The sequence below is a fragment of the Caretta caretta genome, chromosome 7, assembly GCF_965140235.1.
Source record: "Caretta caretta isolate rCarCar2 chromosome 7, rCarCar1.hap1, whole genome shotgun sequence".
Classification (NCBI taxonomy): domain Eukaryota; kingdom Metazoa; phylum Chordata; order Testudines; family Cheloniidae; genus Caretta; species Caretta caretta.
The window spans coordinates 91,878,045-91,905,410 of NC_134212.1; the positions used below are offsets into that span (position 1 = coordinate 91,878,045).

The 27,366-nt window shown below is 45.5% G+C and overlaps 1 protein-coding gene across 3 annotated transcripts in view; it reads right to left on the reverse strand.

Moving 5' to 3' along the window:
* Positions 1-3,784: 3,784 nt before the first annotated feature.
* The window catches only part of CH25H (cholesterol 25-hydroxylase), a 79,010-nt gene continuing 55,428 nt past the window's right edge, over positions 3,785-27,366 (reverse strand). For all 3 annotated transcript variants that reach the window (XM_075130948.1, XM_075130947.1, XM_048857193.2), the window contains 2 exons: positions 5,026-5,196; positions 3,785-4,895 (listed from right to left, as the gene is read on the reverse strand). In XM_075130948.1, the coding sequence (XP_074987049.1) occupies positions 4,209-4,895; positions 5,026-5,163 (825 nt within the window). In that variant the 5' untranslated portion in view covers positions 5,164-5,196 and the 3' untranslated portion in view covers positions 3,785-4,208. The remainder of the gene's footprint in view (positions 4,896-5,025; positions 5,197-27,366) is intronic.

The following is a 27,366-nucleotide window of genomic DNA, read 5'->3' on the forward strand; positions in this document are numbered from 1 at the left end:
AGTTAATCTATGTGGTTTATCAGTCCATACCAGAGGGCTGCAAGAATACAGAACCAGCCTCCTCCCCAAATAGAGACAAAATTTCCTCCTACTATCCCCACTCTGAATCCTAACATGCCACTGCTCTCACTCTGCACCCCTCCCAATCCAACTCCACACACAAGTGTTTTTGCTGAACCTGTACCTCATATTTGCATTACATCATTGAGATCCCGCTCTGATGAGATACTGAATTTCAGCAGAAGGCTTTGTGCTTTAGGAGATCAAACTGTGACAAATTTTGGCACTCCATTTACAAGAAATGCTACACAATTAGTGGCAATTCTCAATTCAATACTGGTACATGTTCTATGGATTCTTGCATAACTCTGTAGTTATTGCTTCTGTCAAGTTAGTAGAGACAGTTACATATTAAACATATATGGATGAGTTTGTTCTAGATATGACAAAGCTCGGTGTAATTCCCAGGTTGGATGATACAGAGATTACTTTAATTTTAAGAATCAGAATACCTGTTTATCTGAGAGTAATACATCAGAAATGGGTTCAAACTCTAAAATGCAGAAGTGGGTCTGTTTGATCAAATTTGGGAGTGTCTGGATCCATGGTTTTACTCTGGCTCATTAGAAAGATCAGAGACACCTGCAAATTTGATTCTAGATATGGATTTTGAACAGCTCCAAAACATGAGGTAGTTTTCAGCTGGGGTTAGAACACAGCTTGAGAAAAGACATTACTTTTCAAATTTGGGTTAAAAACCCTGGCCCTTTAAATCCAGATCAGGGGAGCTGTAGGTATAAATGTCTCATGCACAATCCCCATAAAGTAGGGTCACCTTGCATTCCACTCTGATTTCGCACTATGCATACCAAGAAATTAGGGAGTCAGAACAAAATTCCAACTAAAGAAAACTTTTAATTCATAAAGCCTCAAAATAAATATTTATATACAGAAAGTAACTCTGTATTGAATTTTGTCTGCCAGTTTGTTGCTTTGTCACCCAGTTTTGTGAGATCCCTTTGTAACTCTTTGCAGCCGGCCTTGGGCTTAACTATCTTGACTAATTTAGTATCATCTGCAGACTTTGCCCCCTTACTGGTTACCCATTTCCAGACAATTGATGAACATTTTGAACAGCACGGGTCCCATTACAGCTCCTAGGGGGACCCAGCTATTTACCTCTCGCCACTGTGAAAACTCATTTTATTCCTACCCTTTTTTCCTGTCTTTTAACCAGTTACTTATCCATGAGAGGACCTTCCCTCTTATCCCTTGACTGTTTACTTTGTTTAAGAGCCTTTGGTGTGGGACCCTGTCAGGCTTTCTGAAAATCCAAGAACACTATAACTGGATCAACCTTGTCCACCTGCTGACACCCTCAATTAATTCTAATTTAGACAGTTGAAACAGGATTTCACATTGACTCTTCACTAACATATGTTCAACTGGATGTCCAATAATTCTTTTCTTTACTATTGTTTCAACCAATTTGCCTGGTACTGAAGTTAGACTTACCAACCTGTAATTGCCAGGATCGCCTCTAGAGACTTTTTTTTTAATGGCATTATGTTAGCTATCCTCTAGTCATTTGGTACAGAGGCGGATTTAAGTGACAGGTTACATACCACAGTTGTTAGTTCTGCAATTTCACCCAAGAGTTCTGAAGGAACTCAAATATAAATACCATCTGGTCCTGGTGACTTATGACTGTTTAATATATCAATTTGTTCCAAAACCTCCTCTCTTGACACCTTAAACAATTCCTCAGATTTATCACCTAAAAAGAATGATTTGGGTGTGTGACTCTCCCTCACATACTCTGCAGTGAAGACTGATGCAAAGAATTAATTTAGCACCTGCACAATACCCTTGTTTTTCTTGAATGCTCTTTTAGCACCTTGATCATCCAATGGCCTCACTCATTATTTGCAAAAAGAACAGAAGTACTTGTGGCACCTTAGAGACTAACCAATTTATTTGAGCATAAGCTTTCATGAGTTACAGGTGAGTTGTAGCTCACGAAAGCTTATGCTCAAATAAATTGGTTAGTAGTATAAGGGCCTTACCATCAATCAAACCCTAACCCCGCCCCTTGACCCCTTAGCCCCGCTGGCCTTTGGGTGGCCCCTGGGTGGGCATGTGGCGGGGGGCCTTGGACCACCAGCCCCGTGGGCAGTGGGAGGATCGTGGGCGGGCGGTGTGGGGGACTCGGAGGGCCAGCCCTGCATGTGGGCGGGCAGCTGCGGGGCTCAGACCAGGATGCGGAGGCTGTGGGCTGGCTCGGGCAGGCCCCAGTGGGGAGGGGGACCTCAGGCTGGTCCTGCATGGGCGGGAGGCAGGGAGGGCTTGGGCAGCCCTGCGTGGGGGGTGGGGGGAAGGGCTTGGGCCGGCATAGTGGTGTCCCATTTTCCTTTTCAGTTGTCTCTTTCCTTTTTCTTTTGAGCATTTTTACCCGCTCATGTTTTGACCATGCTGTAAAGCAAACAACATTCTAATAAAACACATGAAACTGTCTAGTAAACTTTAAAATAAAATTAAAAAATATCCATTAGGGTTTTTTTTCTATTTAAAAAAGTCATAGCTTTAAAACAAAATAATCCATTTCAGGCAGTACAACAAACACAGGTTTTGAGTTTATTTCTACCACTTTGAAAACAACCCCCACAAATATTTTTTTTTAAAAATACATCTCATTTTGCAAAGTAAAAACCCTGTTAATTGGAAACACACCATCACCATCAGTTTGTAGACATATACTTTTTAGAAACCACCTATGTTTTACACACACACATAGAGTTTAAAACACTGTTTGCAACAAAATACTTTTCAATAAACCCACATGCTTTTAAAAAGACCCCTGGTTGTTCTGGCCCCCGCCCCGCCCCAGCCATGTGTGCTTGGGGTCTTTGGGGTAAAAAAAACAAGCCAAAATGTTAGTTAGTATTAGCTCCCAAATCGCTGTTCAACCTATGTAATACCTGAAGTTATTAAGCACAACTACAGTTAAAAATGGTTTTTACCTTGGCCTGGTGATGAACTGCAACTTAAAGTTACTGGTTCCATGCTAAACAGATCACACTGCAATAAAGATATGCACCATTATTTACTAAGATAGAATGGCCAAAAAATGGCATTATATAATATATATGTATTTTCAGAGTTAAAAAAAAACAGGGAACATACCTCCACTTGAAGTCCAGCAGCAATTCAAGAGAGTTTCTGTTGAAAGAGACAGTCTCCAAGCTACCTGAGGTTTTGGGGGTTTTTTTTACACCATCCTAACTCTTTTGTTTCAAAATAGTTAGCAGGTTGATTGGATCACCCCTCCCTAGCATTCCCTTTTGTGATCGGGGGTGGGGAATAAGTTTTCTGCACAATTGGGCTGCTTTTCTTTTTTTTCTTTTTTAAATTCAAATACTCCCCTCTCCCTCCCCCGTAGGGCCTTCTTACAGTAACCATTTCAAGTGAGGGGCCCTTTGCAGATATCAATGAATATCTTGGGGCTTGTTTTGTTTCTAAAAACATGTTTCTTTCATGCTTAAAGTTTGGTGGGGCGGGGGGTGATTTCTAGAAAAAAGTGCCCCGTGGCCTTCAACCAACTCCTGGGCCATATTTAAACTGGCCTATAGCATTCCACCAACTCCAGGGGTTATATTTAAACTGCCCAATAGCATCTGCAAACTCCTGAGGTTTTATTTCATTTCATATTAATCAGAACTCACCATCCTCACCCACCCACCTCCCTTACTATGGGTGCACCCCCATCAAAATTAACCCTATGGCAACAAGGGTGAGTAATCACAGTCACCCCTGGCTATTCAGTGAGGGGCGTGATTAAACCCGTTCAGTTCAACAGAATAAGTCAGCTCTATTGTACTCAACCACATGTCTGAACCATCCCTGTTTGTTTTATTGTAAACACATTTTTAGGATATTTTTCCCCCTCCCACAACATACATTTCAGCTTTTTTTTTTTTTTTTGCTGTAAATGGGTCTCTCTTACACAAAAGACACAAGAGCTAGGTTCTCACAAACAATTTTTTTTATTTAAAAGACATACAGCTCCTTGAAAACAAACCAAGATGCTCCATTAAAAAAAGAAAGAAAGAAAAAAAAGACTTTAAGCTCCCTTAAGGGCCAGAGACCTTTTAACAGAAATACAGATAGTCACAAAGCCCTTTTCAATAGATTTTTTTTAAAATTTACAGCTACCAAGTTTTATATCGCATGTTTGGCCCCTCACCATTTTCTAACTTAATCCTTTTAGATTTCTTACAAATAGCCTTTTTCTTAAGCAGGGTTCTGTAACTTTTTGTGCGGACCAGACGGTCAATATAACGCTGTAAGCAGGCATCTTCCGGTTTGGTCATTTTCTTTAAAACGTGGTCAGGGTCTCCACTGAATTGCACAGCATTTATCAAGGTCACCCCTTGTGCTAAATGTTCTTGGGTTAGGCACAGACATTGCATAGCATAACCTACGGCAATAACAGTGTTTAAGAAGCTTTCCAAACACAGCTCAGCACACAGGCCCTGGAGCTTGCAGTTTATATCCGCTGAAGTCCAAGTCACGCAGTCATGGTGCCGCTGGCCTGGTGCATCTATGACACAGCCCTCACAATCTTCAAAAAGCTTTTCCCTAAGACAGTGATTAATAACAGAATAAACAGCAACGCGTACAATAGTCCGCATGACTTTTTTATGCTCATGATGTGGCACTGGCTCAGTCAGTTCCATGCCAAGCCTCCTCCTAAACTCCTCATAGCCGTCATCCTCGGAGTCCTCTTCAACATTTTGTATCGGCGTTGAGCAAAACCAAGGTGGGCCCGGTTCATCTTCGCTGCTTGGTGCAACGCTGTCCAGCATCTCCGGGTCCTCTAGAAAGGCATCATCGAGCTGTTGAGAGATATTTTTCAAAAAAGAAACAGCATAAGCACCCCACTGCTTGGTTTTTGATTTACACAATCCCTGGTTCCTAGCCCCGTTACACCCCACCCCGACCGTCACTTCTTAAGCATTCATTTACCTGAGCGTTCATCTTGTCCACTAGTGACTTCCCCGAGCTGCGATCACCTTCCTCCTCCAGGGGGGTGGACAACAAGAGGCCATCACGCTCATCGCGGGGCCCCACAAGCGGCTGGGTTTCAGGTTCCGGGGTATCCATCAATGGCTGGTCAAATCTCCTCTCTGGGCGGTCCTACAGGGGCAAAACCCATCCTGATTGGTAGAGGGTGGGGGGGAGGAGTTGTTAGAGGGGTCACAAGACCCACTTCCGGAGAGGACACCCCGCCCTAGAACTCGCCCTGATTGGTCAAAGCTCCTCTTGGAGGAAGTCCTACAGGGGCAAAACCCATCCTGATTGGTAGAGGGCTGTGGGAGGAGTTGTTAGAGGGGGTCACATGACATACCTTGCTTCTGGCCACGCGGCAGCCTTGACCCTGGAAGTAATACCCCATGGGGCGGAACTTCCAGTGGAGGGGGCAGAGGTCAAGGGGTGGGGTTAAGGGTCAAGGGGTGGGGTGGGTGTCACATGACACACCTTGCTTCCGGTCACGTGGCAGCCTTGACCCTGGAAGTAATAACTCATGAGGGCGGGACTTCTGGTGGGTGGGGCTAGGGGTCAAGGGGCGGGGTTAGGGTTTGATTGATGGTAGGGCCTGTATACTACTTTGGTTAGTCTCTAAGGTGCCACAAGTACTCCTTTTCTTTTTGCAAATACAAGCTAGGCTGCTACTCTGAAACCACTCATTATTTGGCAGCCTTCCTGTTTCTGACACACTGGGAAAAAAAAGTTTGCTGTTAGCAAAGGCAACAAAAACTAATTGCTCTTCAAAAAAAATTTTGGCCTACCTAATTATATTTTTATACTTGACTTGCCAGAGTTTATAGTCCTATTTTCCTCAGTAGGATTTGACCTCCAATTTTTAAAGGATGTCTCTTTGCCTCTAACCACCTTTTACTCTGTTTGTTTAGCCATGGTAGCATTTTTTGGTCCTCTTACTGCTGTGCTGTTGTTTTTTTTAATTGGGGTATACATTTAGTTAGGGTGACCATGTTTTCCCAAAAGGAAAATGGGACACCACTATGCCGGCCCAAGCCCTTCCCCCCACCCCCCACGCAGGGCTGCCCGAGCCCTCCCTGCCTCCCGCCCATGCAGGACCAGCCTGAGGTCCCCCTCCCCACTGGGGCCTGCCCGAGCCAGCCCACAGCCTCCGCATCCTGGTCTGAGCCCCGCAGCTGCCCGCCCACACGCAGGGTTGGCCCTCCGAGTCCCCCACACCGCCCGCCCACGATCCTCCCACCGCCCACGGGGCTGGTGGTCCAAGGCCCCCCGCCACATGCCCACCCAGGGGCCACCCAAAGGCCAGCCAGCCTGAGCAGCTTTTCCTAGCCCTCCCTCCAGTGCGGGGCTGGCATTGCAAGTCCTCCCCTTTCCTCCGTGCCACACTAGGTCCCACATCCGGTGGGGGGGTCGGCAGCGAGGTGAAATGCTTCCTGCAGACTGCTCCCCCTGCCAGGGGGCCAGCGGAGCCCCTCCACTTGGGGGATCAGGGACCCGCATCCCCACAGGCCGTCCCAAGCGCCAGGCAGCGGGCACAGTAGGTGCCCGGAGGAGGAGGGGGCACGCCCTCCCCTGGCTACTCACCCGGGCAAGGCGGGAGTCTGATGGTGGCGCGGCGGGGTTGCTTCCTGGGAAGCACAGGGGGCGGCAGGGCAGGAGCGGCTGCGGGAGCGGCGGAGCCCCGGCTGCTCCTGTCTGGGCGTGCTCTCGTTGCCCATCCCCAGTACTGCTGCAGCTGCCGCTCCAGGAGGCAGCCCAGGAGACCAGTGCGGAAAGACACTGGGGAGAGAAGATGGGGGCACGGCCGCTTGCTTCCCTCCACTGCCGCCTCTGTGCTGCGATCCCAGAAAATGCGGGACAATTCACTCATATTTAACAAAAAGTCAGGACATCTGGAAGGCGGCTAAAATACAGGACTGTCCCATTAAAAACGGGATGTCCAGTCGTCCTACATTCAGTAGAAGCCTCTATTATGATGGTTTAAAGTAGTTTCCACACAGGTTGCAGGCATTTCACTCTTGTATCTATTCCTTTTACTTTCCATTAAACTTGCATCCTCATCTTTGTGTAGTTCCCCCTTTTGGAAGTTAAATGTTACTGTAATGGGTTTCATGGGTACCCTGGCCGCCCCAGGATGTTAATGTAATTAAGTTATGGTCCCTTTTACTGATCAGTTCAACTATATTCAGCTCATGGACCAGATCCTGTGCGCCCCTTAGGACAAAATCCAGAATTGCCTCTACCCTTGTGGGTTCCAGGACTGTCTGCTGCAAGAAGCAGTCTTTAATGGTGTCTAGAAATTTTCTCTGTTTCCTATCCTGAGGTGACATGTACCTAGTTAATATAGACAGTTGAAATCCCCCATCATCATTGGGTTTGTTTTTGTAGTTTGTCTAATCTCCCTGAGCATTTCACAAACATCACCATGCTGGTCAGGTGGTCAACGGTATATTCCTACTGCTATACTCTTATTATTCAAGTGTGGAATTTCTATCTATAGAGATTCTATGGTACAGTTCACCAGCATCGTTACTGTCACCATCCAAGTGCAAAATATCCTTTTGACCCAGAAAGGCGCACTTGGGAATTCCTTCCTGTGGGGTACCCTCAAGCCCTTTCACCCTCTGGCTCCCTCTTCCCACCCCCCAGGAAGAGCTGATTATAAGTAATCCTCCTCCGGTTCCTTTTGGGGCTCTACTGTGTAGCATAGGAGCATCATATGAAGAGACTAGGATGGTCCCCGTACAGCCAAGACAGGCCATTTTTGCTTATTGGAGGTGTTCTCTTCTTGAGTCAATGTCTTTTGCTAGCAGTAGGATGTGACAGTCTGTACCCTTATGTTCACCCTTTTTACAAGACTGCTAAATTTTGTAAAAAGTATGCCTTTGAAGTATCATTTGAAAACTCATTTGTTGATCATTATTGTCCTGGTAAAATGTGTGACAAGATTGTATGTAAAGTTATAAAATTCTACTAGGACATTGCTGTGACATGCTCCAAGTTTAGAAAAGCAGGCACAAACCAGTTCCTCAGAGACAAAAGGCAAAGTGACATCACCTCAGCCAGGTGTCAACAAAATGAAATAGACCATCAGCTGGAGAGGATTCTCAAAGAAGAGGAAAAGGATAAAAATGAGGAACAGAGGCCCCAAATCATCTCTCTCCCTTCATCTCTACTCATGGCCTCAACAACACTTAAAGAACAAAGAAAGACTGGGGAGAGATCCTCTCTGAAAGGAGTTCAGTCAGTAAGTTTGCTACAGCAAGTGGTGAGAGAAACCTTTGCTTTGAATTCACTTAGGGTATGTCTACACTACGGAATTAGGTCGAATTTATAGAAGTCGTTTTTTTAGAAATTGGTTTTATATATTCGAGTGTGTGTGTCCCCACAGAAAATGCTCTAAGTGCATTAAGTGCATAAACTCGGCAGAGTGCTTCCACAGTACCGAGGCTAGAGTCGACTTCCAGAGCGTTGCACTGTGGGTGGCTATCCCAGAGTTCCCGCAGTCTCCGCTGCCCATTGGAATTCTGGGTTGAGATCCCAATGCCTGATGGGGCTAAAACATTGTCGCGGGTGGTTCTGGGTACATATCGTCAGGCCCCCGTTCCCTCCCTCCCTCCGTGAAAGCAAGGGCAGACAATCGTTTCGCGCCTTTTTTCCTGAGTTACCTGTGCAGACGCCATACCACGGCAAGCATGGAGCCCGCTCAGGTAACCGTCACCGTATGTCTCCTGGGTGCTGGCAGACGTGGTACTGCATTGCTACACAGTAGCAGCAACCCATTGCCTTGTGGCAGCAGACGGTGCAATACGACTGGTAGCCGTCATCATCATGTCCGAGGTGCTCCTGGCCACGTCGGCCAGGAGCGCCTGGGCAGACATGGGCGCAGGGACTAAATTTGGAGTGACTTGACCAGGTCATTCTCTTTAGTCCTGCAGTCAGTCCTATTGAACCATCTTATGGTGAGCAGGCAGGAGATACGGATTGCTAGCAGTCGTACTGTACCATCTTCTGCCGGACAGGCAAGAGATGAGGATGGCTAGCAGTCGTATTGTACCATCTTCTGCCAAGCAGCCATGAGATGTGGATGGCATGCAGTCCTTCTGCACCGTCTGCTGCCAGCCAAAGATGTAAAAGATAGATGGAATGGATCAAAACAAGAAACAGACCAGATTTGTTTTGTACTCATTTGCTTCCCTCCCCTCCCCCATCTAGGGGACTCATTCCTCTAGGTCACACTGCAGTCACTCACTGAGAAGCTGCAGCGAGGTAAATCTAGCCATGTATCAATCAGAGGCCAGACTAATCTACTTGTTCCAATAAGAACGATAACTTAGGTGCATCATTTCTTATTGGAACCCTCTGTGAAGTCCTGCCTGAAATACTCCTGGATGTAATGCCACCCCCTTTGTTGATTTTAGCTCCCTGAAGCCAACCCTGTAAGCCGTGTCGTCAGTCGCCCCTCCCTCCGTCAGAGCAACGGCAGACAATCGTTCCGCGCCTTTTTTCTGTGTGGATGCCATACCAAGGGAAACATGGAGGCCGCTCAGCTCACTTTGGCAATTAGGAGCACATTAAACACCACACGCATTATCCAGCAGTATATGCAGCACCAGAACCTGGCAGAGCGATACTGGGCGAGGAGGCGACGTCAGCGCGGTCATGTGAGTGACCAGGACATGGACACAGATTTCTCTGAAAGCCTGGGCCCTGCCAATGCATGCATCATGGTGCTAATGGGGCAGGTTCATGCTGTGGAACGCCGATTCTGGGCTCGGGAAACAAGCACAGACTGGTGGGACGGCACAGTGTTGCAGGTCTGGGACGATTCCCAGTGTCTGCGAAACTTTCGCATGCGTAAGGGCACTTTCATGGAACTTTGTGACTTGCTTTCCCCTGCCCTGAAGCGCATGAATACCAAGATGAGAGCAGCCCTCACAGTTGAGAAGCGAGTGGCAATAGCCCTGTGGAAGCTTGCAATGCCAGACAGCTACCGGTCAGTTGGGGATCAATTTGGAGTAGGCAAATCTACTGTGGGGGCTGCTGTGATGCAAGTAGCCCATGCAATCAAAGATCTGCTGATATGAAGGGTAGTGACCCTGGGAAATGTGCAGGTCATAGTGGATGGCTTTGCTGCAATGGGATTCCCTAACTGAGGTGGGGCCATAGACGGAACCCATATCCCTATCTTGGCACCAGAGCACCAAGCCGGCGAGTACATAAACCGCAAGGGGTACTTTTCGATAGTGCTGCAAGCTCTGGTGGATCACAAGGGACGTTTCACCAACATCAACGTGGGATGGCTGGGAAAGGTACATGACGCTCGCATCTTCAGGAACTTTGGTCTGTTTCAAAAGTTGCAGGAAGGGACTTTATTCCCAGACCAGAAAATAACTGTTGGGGACGATGAAATGCCTATATGTATCCTTGGGGACCCAGCCTACCCCTTAATGCCATGGCTCATGAAGCCATACACAGGCAGCCTGAACAGTAGTCAGGAGCTGTTCAACTACAGGCTGAGCAAGTGCAGAATGGTGGTAGAATGTGCATTTGGACGTTTAAAGGCGCGCTGGCGCAGTTTACTGACTCGCTTAGACCTCAGCGAAACCAATATTCCCACTGTTATTATTGCTTGCTGTGTGCTCCACAATATCTGTGAGAGTAAGGCGGAGACGTTTATGGCGGGGTGGGAGGTTGAGGCAAATCGTCTGGCTGCTGGTTATGCGCAGCCAGACACCAGGGTGGTTTGAAGAGCACAGGAGGGCGTGGTGCGCATCAGAAAAGCTTTGAAAACCAGTTTCATGACTGGCCAGGCTACGATGTGAAAGTTCTCTTTGTTTCTCCTTGATGAAACCCCCCGCCCCTTCGTTCACTCTACTTCCCTGTAAGCTAACCACCCTCCCCTCCTCCCTTCGATCACCGCTTGCAGAGGCAATAAAGTCATTGTTGCTTCACATTCATGCATTCTTTATTCATTCATTTACACACAAATAGGGGGATGACTACCAAGGTAGCCCAGGAGGAGGGAAGGAAAATGCCACACAGCACTTTAAAAGTTTACAACTTTAAAATTTATTGAATGCCAGCCTTCTGTTTTTTGGGCAATCCTCTGTGGCAGAGTGGCTGGTTGGCCAGTGGCCCCCCCACTGCGTTCTTGGGCGTCTGGGTGAGGAGGCTATGGAACTTGGGGAGGAGGGCGGTTGGTTACAGAGGGGCTGCAGTGGCAGTCTGTGCTCCAGCTGCCTTTGCTGCAGCTCAACCATACACTGGAGCATATTGGTTTGATCCTCCAGCAGCCTCAGCATTGAAGCCTGCCTCCTCTCATCACGCTGCCGCCACATTTGAGCTTCAGCCCTGTCTTCAGCCCGCCACTTACTCTCTTCAGCCCGCCACCTCTCCTCTCGGTCATTTTGTGCTTTCCTGCACTCTGACGTTATTTGCCTCCACGCATTTGTCTGTGCTCTGTCAGTGTGGGAGGACAGCATGAGCTCAGACAACATTTCATCACGAGTGCGGTTTTTTTTCTTTCTAATCTTCACTAGCCTCTGGGAAGGAGAAGATCCTGTGATCATTGAAACACATGCAGCTGGTGGAGGAAAAAAATGGGACAGCGGTATTTAAAAAGACACATTTTATAAAACAGTGACTACACTCTTTCAGGGTAAACCTTGCTGTTAACATTACATACATAGCACATGTGCTTTCGTTACAAGGTCACATTTTACCTCCCCCCACCGCGTGGCTACCCCCTCCCCCCTCCCCGTGGCTAACAGCGGGGAACATTTCTGTTCAGCCACAGGCAAACAGCCCAGCAGGAACGGGCTCCTCTGAGTGTCCCCTGAAGAAAAGCACCCTATTTCAACCAGGTGACCATGAATGGTATCTCACTCTCCTGAGGATAACACATAAAGAACGGATGTTGTTTGAACGCCAGCAAACATACACTGCAATGCTTTGTTGTATAATGATTCCCAAGTAAGTGTTACTGGCCTGGAGTGGTAAAGTGTCCTACCATGAAGGACGCAATAAGGCTGCCCTCCCCAGAAACCTTTTGCAAAGGCTTTGGGAGTACATCCAGGAGAGTCGCGAATGCCAGGGCAAAGTAATCCTTTTACATGCTTGCTTTTAAACCATGTATAGTATTTTAAAAGGTACACTCACCGGAGGTCCCTTCTCCTCCTGCCGGCTCCAGGAGGCAGCCTTGGCTGGGTTCGGGGGGTACTGGCTCCAAGTCCAGGGTGAGAAACAGTTCCTGGCTGTCGGGAAAACCGGTTTCTCCACTTGCTTGCTGTGAACCATCTACAACCTCATCATCATCATCTTCATCCCCAAAACCTGCTTCCGTGTTGCCTCCATCTCCATTGAAGGAGTCAAACAACACGGCTGGGGTAGTGGCGGCTGAACCCCCTAAAATGGCATGCAGCTCATCATAGAAGCGGCATGTTTGGGGCTCTGACCCAGAGCGGCCATTCGCCTCTCTGGTTTTCTGGTAGGCTTGCCTCAGCTCCTTAAGTTTCACACGGCACTGGTTTGGGTCCCTGTTATGGCCTCTGTCCTTCATGCCCTGGGAGATTTTGACAAAGGTTTTGGCATTTCGAAAACTGGAACGGAGTTCTGATAGCACGGATTCCTCTCCCCATACAGCGATCAGATCCCGTACCTCCCGTTCAGTCCATGCTAGAGCTCTTTTGCGATTCTGGGACTCCATCATGGTCAGCTCTGCTGATGAGCTCTGCATGGTCACCTGCAGCTTGCCACGCTGGCCAAACAGGAAATGAGATTCAAAAGTTCGCAGTTCTTTTCCTGTCTACCTGGCCAGTGCATCTGAGTTGAGAGTTCTGTCCAGAGCAGTCACAATGGAGCACTCTGGGATAGCTCCCGGAGGCCAATACCGTCGAATTGTGTCCACAGTACCCCAAATTCGACCCGGCAAGGCCAATTTAAGCGCTAATCCACTTGTCAGGGGTGGAGTAAGGAAATCGATTTTAAGAGTCCTTTAAGTCGAAATAAAGGGCTTCATTGTGTGGACGGGTGCAGGTTTACACTGATTTAACACTGCTAAATTCGACCTAAAGTCCTAGTGTAGACCAGGGCTTAGCTTGTTAAATTAGGTATTAATTTACACTTTACCTTTTAATTCGTTGTAACCAATTTTGACTTTCATGCCTCATTACTTGTAATCACAAAATTTATCTTTCTGTAGTTAAACTGTTTTTTTCTAAACCAGTATGTGTTTGGGGAATTTCATTTGAGATAATGAAATGACAGACTTTTCATAGGAGTGTGTGTTGCCTAGAAGGGTGGTGGGCAGTACAAGATGCACATTTCTGGAAGAAAGGCTAGGACTGGGAGCCTGCTGGTATTACGCTGCATTGTAATTCATGAGTGGTTGACTACAGCACTTATTCACTATAGCGGAGAGTGATTTACATGCCGGAGGCTGTGTGTGAGCAGACTAGGAGTGGTTGCTCTTACAGCAAAGCAGGGTAAGAGGCACCCACTGTTGGTGAATTGAAGGAACACAGCTGTCCATCAATGCAGACAGTACCCTGGGGAATATCACAGGAGGGAGGCATGGTAGAAAAGAGCAGCTGGAGACTGCTGCTCCTACTGTTAAGGTCTTACACTCAGGGGATGAGAGAATAGCTCACCTTCCTTAGTTTAGTGCTTGATTTCATGAAGGTAGCAGGTTCACTCCTCCTCAGACCATTTAGGTAGCAATCCACTCTCTACCACCCCTAATGTTCTTGAGTACTGTACCTTTGGAGCCCAGTCCCTCCTGCAGAAGGAGCTCTGCTTGAGCTAGTGCCTAAAAACAGCAATGTGTCCATAGCACCATGGATGGCCATTCAGGCTAGCCTCCCCCAAGAACAATCCCACCTAATGTCCTGGCTATGTACTCAAGCAGCTACTCCATGCCGGTGTGGACACACTACTAGCCACTAGTTGAGGAGATGTAGTACAGATACATCTACGTGAATCACACCTGACAGCTCAACTGGCAGACATACTCAGAGTAGCCTTGTGACAGATCAAACGTATGTGTATATTACAGAGTCATAGATCCTTTTCTAGATGGTTTGTTGCAAGACTAATTTGTGACTATATCTGATAAACTGAGTTGTCAGACCCACAAGGGCTTCTCCCCTCAGACTGAGGTTCACGAACATATCATTGGCTTCTGCTGATCCACCTGTATAAAAGGATCTCTAGAGTTTTGTCATACTGCAGTGCACTCCGATGAATAAATTCTACAGATCCATTCTTCCCTTTGTTTCAATGAGCCTAAGGGCTGGAGGCAGGCCTCTTAACTGAATTGCGTAAGTCTCAGAAAATGTTTGGTTCACAAACTAGGAACAGGTTTAGGGGGAGAGAGATGTGAGAGTGTATCTGCTATTATAATAAAAGGCTAAGAGTCCATTTCCTACATGTGCCAAGAGAGCCATTGACTTCCAGATCATGCCCTTGGAATTATTCGTTGCAGGTGATCAAAAGTTTCTAAACCTACAGACCTGCAACTCTCTGCATTCTACTAATTACAGGGAGTGGTGCAGAACCAGATCTCTCAGAAAAATCAAATCTCCCAAGGACATGTTTGGTCCTATTTTGGGGAAGTGGTAATAATCAGCCCACTACTACTGAAGTAGTTTTTGCTATAGTGAATGCAATATTATTCCTGTGTTCCACTAAGAGTACTTTTGTACTTGCTCTGGTTCCTTCAGTGGGATAGGCACATAGGACTCAATCACTGCACTGGATACAGCTACTTGCATAATCAGACATAATACACAACTAAAGAGGATTGTTCTGGGTTTTTCCATCCACACAAAGGGGGTTTCTCTGTGTCATCCACCATCTTTAATTAGACAGGTTTCAATGAGTACATAGAATGCATCATTTTGATTTTATCTGAAACAGCGGAAGGCTGGATCCCATTTGGATCTGACATCTGAATCAAAGCATACAGTGTAGTTATAGCCATGTCAGTCCCAGGATATGAGAGAGAAAAGGCGGGTGAGGTAATACCTTCTATTGAACCAACTTCTGTGGCTGAGAGAGACAAGCTTTCGAGCCAAACAGTGCTCTTTTTCAGGTTTGGGAAAGCAGACCATAGCAAAATGCAAGGTGGAACAGATGGTTTAGCATAAGTAATTAGCACATATCGTAAGGGACCAGTCAAGATAGAGTAACCTGTTAAATCCTCAGCAGTCATAAGACAAAAAAAGGCTTAGCGATTACAGATCGTTGCAATAAGTCATAAAACTAGCATCTCTGATCAGTTCATGATTTTTAGCATCTAGCAGAGTAATGAATTGAGCCTCAAAGGCTCATCTTTTGAAAGTGGTGGGCAGGTTTCTTTGAGGATGAGGACTGATCAGAGTGCTCACTTTGTGAAAAGTGTCCACCCACCATGATAGGGTATTTCTGACCGTCTTACCTTACAAAAGTTTTGCAGACAGACTTTTAGCACATACATTTAAATGACATACTGTGACATTTCACAACACATAGGAAGTTGCCCCATGTGTTAATATAATTTCACGGAACTGAAACTAACAAAGGAAAAGCTGGGGGGAATCTGTGGAATCCTCCACCACAATCACATCATTTTTTCCAGTGGCCATCACTTGAGAATCACCTTCTAAGGTCAAATGGATCATTGCTCAGTCAAAAACAGATGGAATCTGAATATGACCCTGAGTTACCAGCACCTTCAGATTTATTAAGTCTATGTTTAGATAAACTAAATTCGAAAGACTAATGGTCCAATCATCAGCCAAGAACTATCAATATGTGAAGGTCTAATTAGCACAATATTTTACTTTTTGGAAGCCAAGTGTTGTCTATGGCTACTTGTTCACAAGAAGGTAAAACATTATCAGAAATTGTGCTTATGTTTTTACAGCAGATATATTCCCTAATTATATCAAGCATTATGCAAAGAAGAACTATAGCAGTAACAATGCCAGCTTCGTTGGACCAATATTGTAGTTTTAAGCAGGGCTCTGCTGTTTTATGAGTTACACACGTCAATTGTCAGAGGCTTGACATGACTCACAAAAGATGTACATGTAAGAGATGCACTGACATCAGTTCAGTTTTCTGTTGGATCTTAGCTTTACATTGGAATGCTGAAATCATGTTAAATTAGGATCCAACCCAACTCCTGTTAAAGTCAAAGTCAGTGGAAAGACTCTGTAAATGTTCTGTAAACAAGAAATGCCTGTTCTATAGCACCCCCTTCTAAATGTCCCTGCTGCAGCCTGTCTCAGTTTCCCCCTCAAAGAGGTAAGGGGTTCACTCTAACAGCCTGCAAAGAGACGCCAAACATTCTCTAATTAACAGCCACATGGGTCTCTTATGACATCTACTCAAAAGAGCACACAAATAATAGCTTAAAGGCTCTTACCTCAGAGCCCAAGTTAGGACTACTCAGAACTTCAAAGTCCCAAAGTAAAAGTCTCTAGGCCTGGTAAAGCCAGTCTTCAGGGAGCTAAAACAGGATCAGTCTCCCTTGCCAGCTGTGCTGCCTCTCTAAACAGAAAGAAAAGGAGTACTTATGGCACCATAGAGAGCTTATGCTCAAATAAATTGGTTAGTCTCTAAGGTGCCACAAGTACTCCTTTTCTTTTTGCGAATACAGACTAACACGGCTGCTACTCTGAAACCTCTCTAAACAGAGATTTTCAGCAGCTTCTTTCCAGTCCACCCTGGCTGTCTTACTAACTCAGCTTCCTCTAGCAACCCCTGCGTCTGCTGTAAGGGCCCAGGCTTCTCCACTGCCTGCAGAGCTCTGCAGTTTCTCCCCCTGCTTGCTTAAGGTCTCTCCCAGATCTTGCAGCCCTTAATCAGTCAGATAAGTCCCACCCCAGGTGCGTGAGGCAGGGCTAATTGGACAGGCTGGCCCTCTCTAGGCCTCTGACCCTCAAGGGTGCAGACCACTGTTTTACAGATTCCCACTGACTTCTTTAGGAGTTGGATCAAACTCTCCATTAGAAATAAGTGTATTGACTGAACTAGGCTGTTCTCTCCTCTGTGCAGAAAGTAAGTGTACCTTTTGAATTTGTGGGTTACATTTTTTATAGTAATTCTATCCACCTTTGCATAATTACTTTTTTTAAAATTTAATTACAGGAATAAACAAAGGAATTATACATGGACTGAATGAATCTGGAAAAATAGATTGACTATGCCATGCAACATCTAGCCAAACTGGTTCTCAGTATTGTTTCGAATTGTTCCTGAAAGTCCCACAACTGAGTGCAACTTCCTGGGGAAGACATTACAGTGTCAAAATGCTCTTTGATTAGTTTCCTTTCCTAGCATGCTTTTCCCTGGAGTAATTGCTACTGAGTAGAGGTCACAATAATGTGGCTCAGTGTAAATGGTGGTTTGGACAAATAAGGTTTGTGGACACCCACCACCCGCAATGACTTAATCTGCTACACACATGGCACACACTCCAACACCAGTTATGCCCCACAAACACCGCTTCAGATTCTGCTGCTGCTGCTCCTCTCTGTGATGAGCTTGGGTTCTGCTCCTTCTACAGCCGCTCTGCTCCTCACTCCCTTTCTGGTGCTGCAGGAGGTTGGGTGGGGGTGGCATCCAGGAGTTTCTAATTGTCCCCCTCCCAAGGCCTGGGGGGGGGGGCAAGAGGGAGTTCCTTTGGCTCCTCCCCCACTCTGCCCTGGGAGGGAGGCAGTGCAGGGAACTGGAAAGGAGGAACCACTCAGGGGATTCTTCCTGTAGCCCCATAAGAGGATCTGAAAACCTGCAGTCCATTAGGAAAATCCATCAGGTTGGCCGCCCTGTGGCAGGGGTGTCAGGCTGATCACTAGCAAGACAGGACAGATATAGTTCTGACAACTGTCAGGGATGGCCTAGGTATACTTAATCTTGAGCTTTTTGGAGGAGGGGAGGGGAGTTTGTGTTACCTTTCATCCCCTCGCTTCCCATAGGTGAGGCAACAAAAGGAATTTTTCACATAATTCCAAAAACTTTGGTGTTTCCCTACCCTTATGGCAAGTGCAGTCAGGCAAGCTATGAGATCCTTCCTGTGCCCCATCTAGAAATGTCCCTGTGCTTTCAGTTCTGGGTCCCACACTTACGTTTAATTCCACTCTAACCCATGATGTTCAGGATTAGTTCAGCTGGTTCTAACCCACTCTGTTCAGAATGGCTGAGCAGTTATTTTTGGCAACTAGAAATTTCAACCAAAAATGCACTTTTGGGCGGGCTCCAAAACTATTTGTGAATTTGGAGTGAATTCAACAAATAGTTCTGGTAAAAAATATATATATATTTTTCATATAATTTTTTTTCAAAAAAGTCAAAACATTCCCAGTTTCAACCACCTTAAAACATTTTGCTCAGACTTCTTCATTTCTAAACATTTTAATTCAAATCAGTATTTCGTCTTCAAATTTGGCCAATTAAAAAAGAAAAAACACAAAAAGGTGAAAAATACCCCAAAACTGTCAAATTGAAATGAAAAACTTGAAAAAAGTTGTTGTGAGGTAATCCAATCGCTTTGGTCAATTTTAAACATTTTTTTCCAAATTTTTTTATTAGACAACAAATTTCAAAAAGATTGATTCTGGTTGGAATAAAATCAGATTTATTTTTATTTGGGAGTTTGGTCCCCCAACCGAAAAATGCATTCTTTGCTCCTCTCTAACCATATACCTCTCGGAACTTTTACACAGGCACTGCTTCAGCCACGTGGCTCAGCTTTTGGTATGAAAAGATAAAAACTAAATTAGAACTGAACTGCTCCAAAAAAAAGGTCTGATCCTGCAGGCAAAATTCCTTTGATTTTATGTCTGAGAATTGCAACATCAAGCAAAGTTATTTGGTTGGGCATGCAGAGGCAAATTGTCAGGAGTAAGGCCCTGCAGCTGGCCTAAAGAGCCAGGGAGGCTGTTTGATGGATCGCCCTGCGTGATTGGCTGAGGAAATTAGCAGGCTGGTTCTTAAACTCAGCAACAGCAGCAGCTTGCTAGTTGCTCAACGCACAGGCCCAGGAACTCTCTGCCTCCCTGTGTTCATCTCTTGCCAAGCCCTGCTCCTCCACAGCACCAGCCCACGTCCTACACTGCACCCGGCCTTGTTCCAGTCCTGTCCCAGCCTTGCACCTGCCTCAGAACCAGCCCTGCTCTGCCTTCCCTGATTCCTGGTAATCTGGCTCGGACTCCTAGCTCTGACTCCGACTCTGTCTTGACCCCGGCTCTGACATTCAGACTCTTGACTCCAGTTCTGACCTTCGGCCCTGATTCTGGCCCTGTCTTGACCTCTGGCTCTGGCATTTGGGCGCCAGCCACTAGACATAACCACCTACGACCCAGTCTCCTGACACAAACGTGTAATGTGGTTGAAGAGGTTTCTATGTACTTTAAACATTTATGTGAAAATTCTTTGAACGCTGCTGCATACAAATAAATATACACCCACAAATCCTATTTACGTTCAATTTACAATTTACATACAAAAAGTGGAAAGCTTAATGAACACTGTTTTATGTACATAAATTCTACTATGTGCATGCACAAGTGATAATGCTCCAAAGTTGCACATGCAAATGGAAGCCACATTTTGAAAGTGTGGTCTGTAATGGTTAAAATGACTTACCACAATACAGTAACTCCTCACTTAAAGTTGTCCCGGTTAACGTTGTTTCATTGTAACGTTGCTGATCAATTAGGGAACATGCTTATTTAAAGTTGCGCAATACTCCCTTATAACTGCCCTTATCCCTTATCCCTTATCCCTGCCCTCTGCCTTGGAGCTGCTCCTGGGAACCTCCTGCTTGCTGTGCAGAGGGGGGGAAAGAAGGGTGCTAATGTCAGGGTGTCCCCATCCCCCCGCTCCTGCCCCCCCAACCTTATCTCCACAGAGCAGGGAGAGGGAAGGGAAGGATGGACATGATAGGACTCAGGACGGAGGCAGCTTGCTGGCAGCAACTGCAGTCTCAACTTGCTGATCTACTTAAAAAGGCAATGTACTTAGAGTGGCATCAGCGTACTTAAAGGGGCAATGCGAGTCTCTCTCTCACACACAGGGGGCGCGTCTCTGTCTCTCTCTGCCATGCTGTCTCCCCTCCCTCCATTCCTCCTGCCTTTTAGAGTGTCAGGCTACATTAACAACAATGTGTTAACCCTTGAGGGCTCAGCCGAGTGCTAGTTCATCATTTAGCAGTAAGGCATTCCCTGGGAAATATCCCATCCTCTTCCACCCTCTGACTCCACCACCTCAACTAAGCTTCACAATCATCATTGCTGTGCACAGTATTAAATTGTTTGTTTAAAACTTATACTATGTATGTGTGTGTGTGTGTGTGTATATATGGAAATATAGTCTTTTGTCTGGTGAAAAAAATTTCCCTGGAACCTAACCCCCCTATTTACATTAATTCTTCTGGGGAAATTGGATTCGCTTAACATCGTTTTGCTTAAAGTAGCATTTTTCAGAAACATAACTACAATGTTAAGCGAGGAGTTACTGTACTAACTAAGGTTTCAGAGTAGCAGCCGTGTTAGTCTGTATTCGCAAAAAGAAAAGGAGTACTTGTGGCACCTTAGAGACTAACAAATTAGCTATGCTCAAATAAATTTGTTAGTCTCTAAGGTGACACAAGTACTCCTTTTCTTTGTACTAACTAAGACAGTTAGCTAAATGGCTTTTCTACAGAATTGTTCCTCTACTTTTATGTACACTAATAATGAAATGTTTATAAGAGTTCAAATTAAGTTTACTCAATGCACAAGACTAGTGGTTAAGGGTAAACACTGACATAACGTGGCGTGGTTTCAATGCATAAACCTTAAAAGGGATTTGCATCACTTAAAATTCATTTCCATGACAATGAATAGAGGTGGATGAAAATAGCCAAAATATTCAAAAATATTCTTGAGAAGTGGTGCTGTAATTTCCTAGCCTTTTTTTAAATGCATGAAAATGAAAGTAAGGTCTTGTCTACACCAAAATTTATTAATTAACTGACAGTTCTTTAGAGCAGCAGTTCTCAAACTTCAGCAACCCGAGGACCTCCGTTTTGATTTAAAATTTTTCAGGGACCCCCAAGCCCTCCCCGCTCAGTCCCAGGCCCTGCCCCCACTCCACCCTTTCCCTCAAGGCCCCATCCTGGCCCCACCTCTTCCTGGCCCCTGCTCACTCCATCCCTCCTCCCTCCCTCGCTCAGTGTCCCCCACCCTCACTCACTTTCACCAGGCTGGGGCAGAGGGTTGGGGTATAGGAGGGGGTGCAGGGTGCGAGATCTGGGAGGGAGTTTGGGTGCGGGAGGGGGCGTGAGGTGCATGTTCTGAGAGGGAGTTTCGGTGTGGGCTCTGGGCTGGGGCAGAGGATTGGGGTGCAGGAAGGGATGAGGGGTGTGGTGCTTACCTCGGGCAGCTCCGAAAGGGACCGACACATCTCTCTTGGAGTGACTCCTAGGCGGAGGGGTCAGGGGGTCTCCACACACTGCCCCTGCCCACAGACACCACCCTCCGCCCAATGGGAGCTGCGGAGTTGTCTCTTGGAGTGGGGGCAGTGTGCGGAGACATAGGGGCTGCAGGGACATGCCGGCTGCTTCCGGGAGCAACACAGAGCGGATCCAGGGCAGACAGGGAGCCTGCCTTAGCCCTACTGAGCCTCCAAAGGGGGAGGAGTTGATCAGCAGGGCCCGTGGACCCCCTGGAGTACCCTGAAGGTCCCCAGTTTGAAAAACACTGCCTTAGAGCATTTTGATTTATTCTGGTTTCAAAGTAGAGTAGATCAAAGTGCAATACAGAACTGTTTGTGCATGTCAGCATGGTCCATGTGGACAGTTAGTGCACAGCAGGCCTGTGAGGGATAGATTTACACCCTAGCTTGCCACAAACTGGATGTTCATGTAGACAAGCCCTAAGAAAGTTTTATGAGGAAAAAATGGTCAGAGTACACAAAAATATATCACAAATAGAATGTGAATAAATATTCATGAGTAGATCTGGCCAAAATTTGAGATTTCTAGTTTACGAGAAATTTTGACATTTCTCAAAATTTCTCAAAAACTGGAATTTCTGAAAAAAAATTGTTTTGGAAAACCAACAGCTGGTATTTCCTTAATGAAATAAGCCTCCCAGACAGGCTGCTGCTGACTGAAATTGACATTGTCAATTTCACGACTGCTAATGGCAATAGTTCAATGGACAAGAATGCCAATTCAGTCAGCAGCAGCTGAGGCTCTCAGGGTCTACAAGGGCAGCCCCACCATGCAGACTGCCCCAGGACCAGGGACCCCAGTGCTTTCCGACTAGCTCTTGCCGTGAGCGTATTTGCATTACACATGCTCTCATGGCCACTTTGAAAATCTTTTTTTTTTATTTGCACAAACATTTAAACAATTACAAATAGCAAACAAATTTACAAAGATCATGACCTGTTTGCAAATCATACAAGATTTCAGAAAGTAACTCCTCCATTTTATAAATCTTAGGGCTTGTCTACATGGTGCATTAGTCCACACCAGTAAATTATTATTCACACCAGTATGTCATGCACTAACTGGTCCATGTAGACCCATGCTGGCTCATGCTAAAATTTACCTAGAGAGTGTTAGTGTAGTACTGTTTGAAATGGGACGATATTAATGTGCATTAGGGAACTTGGTCCAGTCGGTGCATGACAGTTGGTACATGTGGTCCAGTTGGTGCATGACAGACAAATGCACAACAGAATTTACACCCGAGCTGGTTTGGATTAATGCACTGCTGTCGACAAGCCTTTATATCACCCGAGCAGGGAAATATCATGAGACTTAAATGAATCATCACATGGCATGAAGATTGAATGATGAATAATAAATACTCAGCCAGCTTCACAACAAGCCACAGGAGTTGAACTCTGAACTTCCATGTGTGCCTTTGAATGTTTTTGAACAAGTTTTAGTAGGAGGTTTTCAATAAAATAGTTATCAGTAAGCAAATTAGCAAAAATAAAAACCTGACTACAGATAACTTGCAAACACAAAAAAGAACTAAATTAATCAAATAAAGTATTCACAATATATAATTTGACTAGCTGACTTTTTTTTTGCACAGAGGTTAGTCATTTTTTATTATTTCAGTTTGTACTTCTCAACCTCCCAAGTCCAAAATGTAAGCAGATACAATGTGTATTGAAGAGCCAAAAATTAGGAACACAAAAATTATTCATACAGGATACTTAAAATCCCATAGGATTCATTCCTCTAGAGCAGAGGTGGGCAAACTACGGCCCGCGGGACCATCCTGCCCGGCCCCTGAGCTCCCGGCCAGGGAGGCTAGCACCTGCTGTCCCCCCTCCCCCATGCAGGCGATGTGGCTGTCTCCAGTGAGGCTGCAAGCTCCTGCTGCTCTGAGCAGCGTGGTAAAGGGGTGGGGGGCAGGGATGGGGGGTTGGATAAGGGGCAGGGGGTCCTGGGGGGCAGTCAGGGTACAGAGAGCAGGGGGTGGTTGGATGGGGTGGAGGTTCAGTGGGGCAGTCAGGAGTCGGGGAGCAGGGGGGGTTGGATAGGTGTGGGAGTCCTGGGGGGGGCTGTCAGGGGTGGGAGTGTGGACAGGGGTCGGGGCTGTCAGGGGACAGGGAGCAGGGGGGGGTTGGATGGGGGGGGGTCCTGGGGTGGAGTTAGGGGGGGTCCCAGGAGGGGAAGGTCAGGGGACAAGGAGCAGGGGGGGTTGGATGTGTCGGGGGTTCTGAGGGGGTCAGTCAGGGGGCGGAAAGTGGGAGGGCGGGGGCCAGGCTGTTTGGGGAGGCACAGCCTTCCCTACCCGGCCCTCCATACAGTTTCGCAACCCTGATGTGGCCGTTGGGCCAAAAAGTTTGCCCACCCCTGCTCTACAGTAAATAACCCTTTCTATAACCTCAATTTACTTATTCTTTGTTTCTCAAGCAAATAATTCTCAACAATAAAAATGAGGGGACACCAAATTTGTATGGAACATAAGTAACTTTTGGAGTAAAATGAGTGATATCCTCTGAAGCTTACTTTTCAGTTATTGAATATGACAAACTGTTTTCATTCAGATGAGATTTATAAATTGAGGGGTGTGGGAGGAGAGCTACATTTGAAATCAGAATAGCACTGGGGGAGAGGGGGTTGTTTGGTTTGGTTTTTAATTGTGACCTTCCAAATGAGGCCGCTTTGGTTTCAGCTATTACATCTTGATTATTATATGTATTCTATTTTGAGAAATTAAAATCCCTGCAGCCAGAAAAGTGTTATTTCTGTACTAACTTGCAAACCGCCTTTAATAGTTTCCCTTACCCCAGAGATACTGAAGACATCTGTGGTTTATAAATTGAGGAGAAATCTCTAGAGCAGAGAATCTGGAGCTGTTGAAAGGAAGAAACTGTATTTGCAAGACCTAGTAAAACAATTGTAGTGTTAAGACGATGCTGGTATATTTATAAATTATAACTAGGCTTGGGAGGATTACATTTTTATTGGTACATGTATGTAGACACTGATTTCACCATATACACACAAACTGACAAAAATATTCTCATTGATCATTTAAATTTACAGATGAGAAAAGTAAGAAAAATGCTGCTTGAGATCTTACTAGAGTCTGCTTTAAGGGTATTTACTTTATACATTTTGACACGTGGTGTGGACAATTTGTGTTATAATGGTTATAAAGTTTAACTTTTTGAATCTCAACATCTATTGTCATTACATAATTGTCTGACCACCCTCATAATTTCCCACAACTGTGAAAATTTAAATAGACAAAAATAAAAATAAGATGCTTAAAACCCATAATTTAGTACAACTGTAAAAATGCAATTATATAAAAATTAAAAATGCTTAAAAATAAATAGTGATATAAACATCCACAAAATTATATTAAAAAAACTGAATTCTGCCAAGCCTGATTATAACACTGATATGGAAGAGGAAGACAAAAATACAGTAAGACAAATTAAAAAAGAAAGATAATTGAATCCGTGTTCTGTGCCAAGGATTAACATTTATTAATAAATTAACCAGCAGCATGCTTGGACCAAAACTGAGTGATTCTAGCACCCTCTTAATGTGACCAATGAAAGTCTCAATTTGACAAATGATGCCAAAGTATAACAATTTATATTTCTAAAAAAAAACTATTTTTTACATTAAATGAATATTTTTAAAAAATTGATGCATGTGAGGTGCACATGGTCAAAATAGGCAGTTCATGCACATAAAGAAATCTTTGGAGAATGCCTTTTAGATTTCTTATTTAAAACACTGTCTATTATTTCATTCCACAAGATGTGAATTTAAAAACCCATGCAGGCAGCTTATGTTTTCTAGAACCAGATCCCTAAACATTGCCTCCTTGGGTTTTGTAGCAGGTTCTCTCCCTCTCCTGATCATTTTTTGTGCTCTATATCCCCCCACACTCTTCAGGACACTTCCCTCCCCCACTTCCTTGAGCTGAGGCCTATGCTCGCCAATAATATTTGCTCCAAGGTCTCTCTCCTCCAGATTTCCTCTGCTTCAGGCTGTTTAATTCAAACCCTTGTGCTACTCCCAATCCTACCACAAGTTGATTTCATGCTTCCATTCTTCTTTGGCTCATTGGCCTCTTCCTACACTCTGGTTAGGAGGCAGTAAAATGGACAAGTGAAATGTCACTAAAATCTCAATTTCATTTATCCTTCACATCATATGCAGTCACAACCACCAGCAGCACATTGATGAGGAGGAGCTGGCTGAAGATAAACCCAAGTGAGAAGAATGTGGGTGGGGAAAACACTTTGCTGCCACCATGGTACTTCCTTCAGTCAAGGATAGCTGTCTCCAAACTGTCAAGCTAGTCCACACTCAAAGGGCTCCTCTAGATTCCTCACTGACACTGGATTCTCCGATAATATGAAGGGCATAAAATACATTCATTATGTACCTCTAGCTAAGAGACTCTGTGCTTTTCTTTCTGACAATAATCCACTCTGTCATAAATGACTTTGTTACCCCCAAAGTTAATTATTGCAATATACTATATCTTGCCTTGAATACACAAGCCTTGAAAAAGTAGCACCTCCTGCATGAAGTGCTGGAACAAACAATTCAGCCCCACTGACTACCAAGTGGACATCATTCCTGAATGCCACATGCCCTATAGGCTCCCTATTAAATGTGCAGCCATTCCTCTACATAGCAGCAGCAGCATTGCTATGAATGAGCCAGTCCTCCCCTCATCCCTGATTAGTTTAGAGAGGTAATAGGAATCCCACCCTGATTTCCTGTTGCTAGCTCTCCCCCCACTGAAGGATGGGAATGCCACTCAGAAAGAGAAACTGGTGGACGGTGAGCTGGCATACAACTGCGAAAGAGTAGTAATGAAAGGCAGTTTGGACCTCTCGGTTATCAGTTATTCATTTGTTAAGGGCCTGGAGTTTACTGCGTTCCACCCTCACTGTTTAATTGCTGACGGTGATTAAGCATATGTGTGGCTCTCCTTGGTGTCTTTTTTAATGGCTCAGTCAATGGCACAATAGATATATTGAGACATATCTGTCAACTGTAGCTATTCTGGGATAAATTTCTGCCTCCCCTAGACAGATTCTGCACCCCAAAGCAAGTAGGCAATCCAAGCAAAAAGGTGAGCCCTCACTACAACACTGATTTCAAGTTTCAAACACAGAGTCAAGTTTCAGGCCTAGCTCCTTATTTCCAAAAGGTTGAGTGAGCTGGACCCAGGATACTGAAGAACTGCCTCGCCCTTGAGACCTCAAACAACCTCCACAGCTCTGCTCCTCAGGAGCCTTGGTACTGCGCCTGCCTGAAGCATGTGCACAGGAGACAGGATTTTCTCAGCAGCCTGCCCAAGACTATGAAATTCACTCCCACAGATTAAGAATGACCACAGACCTGGCCACTTTGCAGTCAAAATTCAAACCTCACCTCTTTGACCTTGCTTTCCTAGGAACTCTAAATCTACCGCAATTTACATAAAGCAAAACAAACTTAACTACTTAATTTACTCCCCAGGGTGTGGGGCCAGGAAGGAGAGTAAAATGTAATTGGTTGATGTAAGACATTTCCCTGAAATGTGCTCTTGTAAGGGGAGTGTTGCCCCCTTACTAACATTCAGTGGGGGTATTTTAGTTGCTAGCTCCCAGTACTAAAAAGGGGGAAGGGTCGATGGGGAATCAGGACCCTGAGACTGACAGCCCCCAGGAACAATTGGGAGAGGCCAATGCTCCAGGTCAGCCTGAATGACAGGGCGGGCAGGCTAATCAGGGAGTCAGGAGCCCAGGGAGGTCCCGTCCTCTGTGTGAGCTGGAATTGGCTGGGTC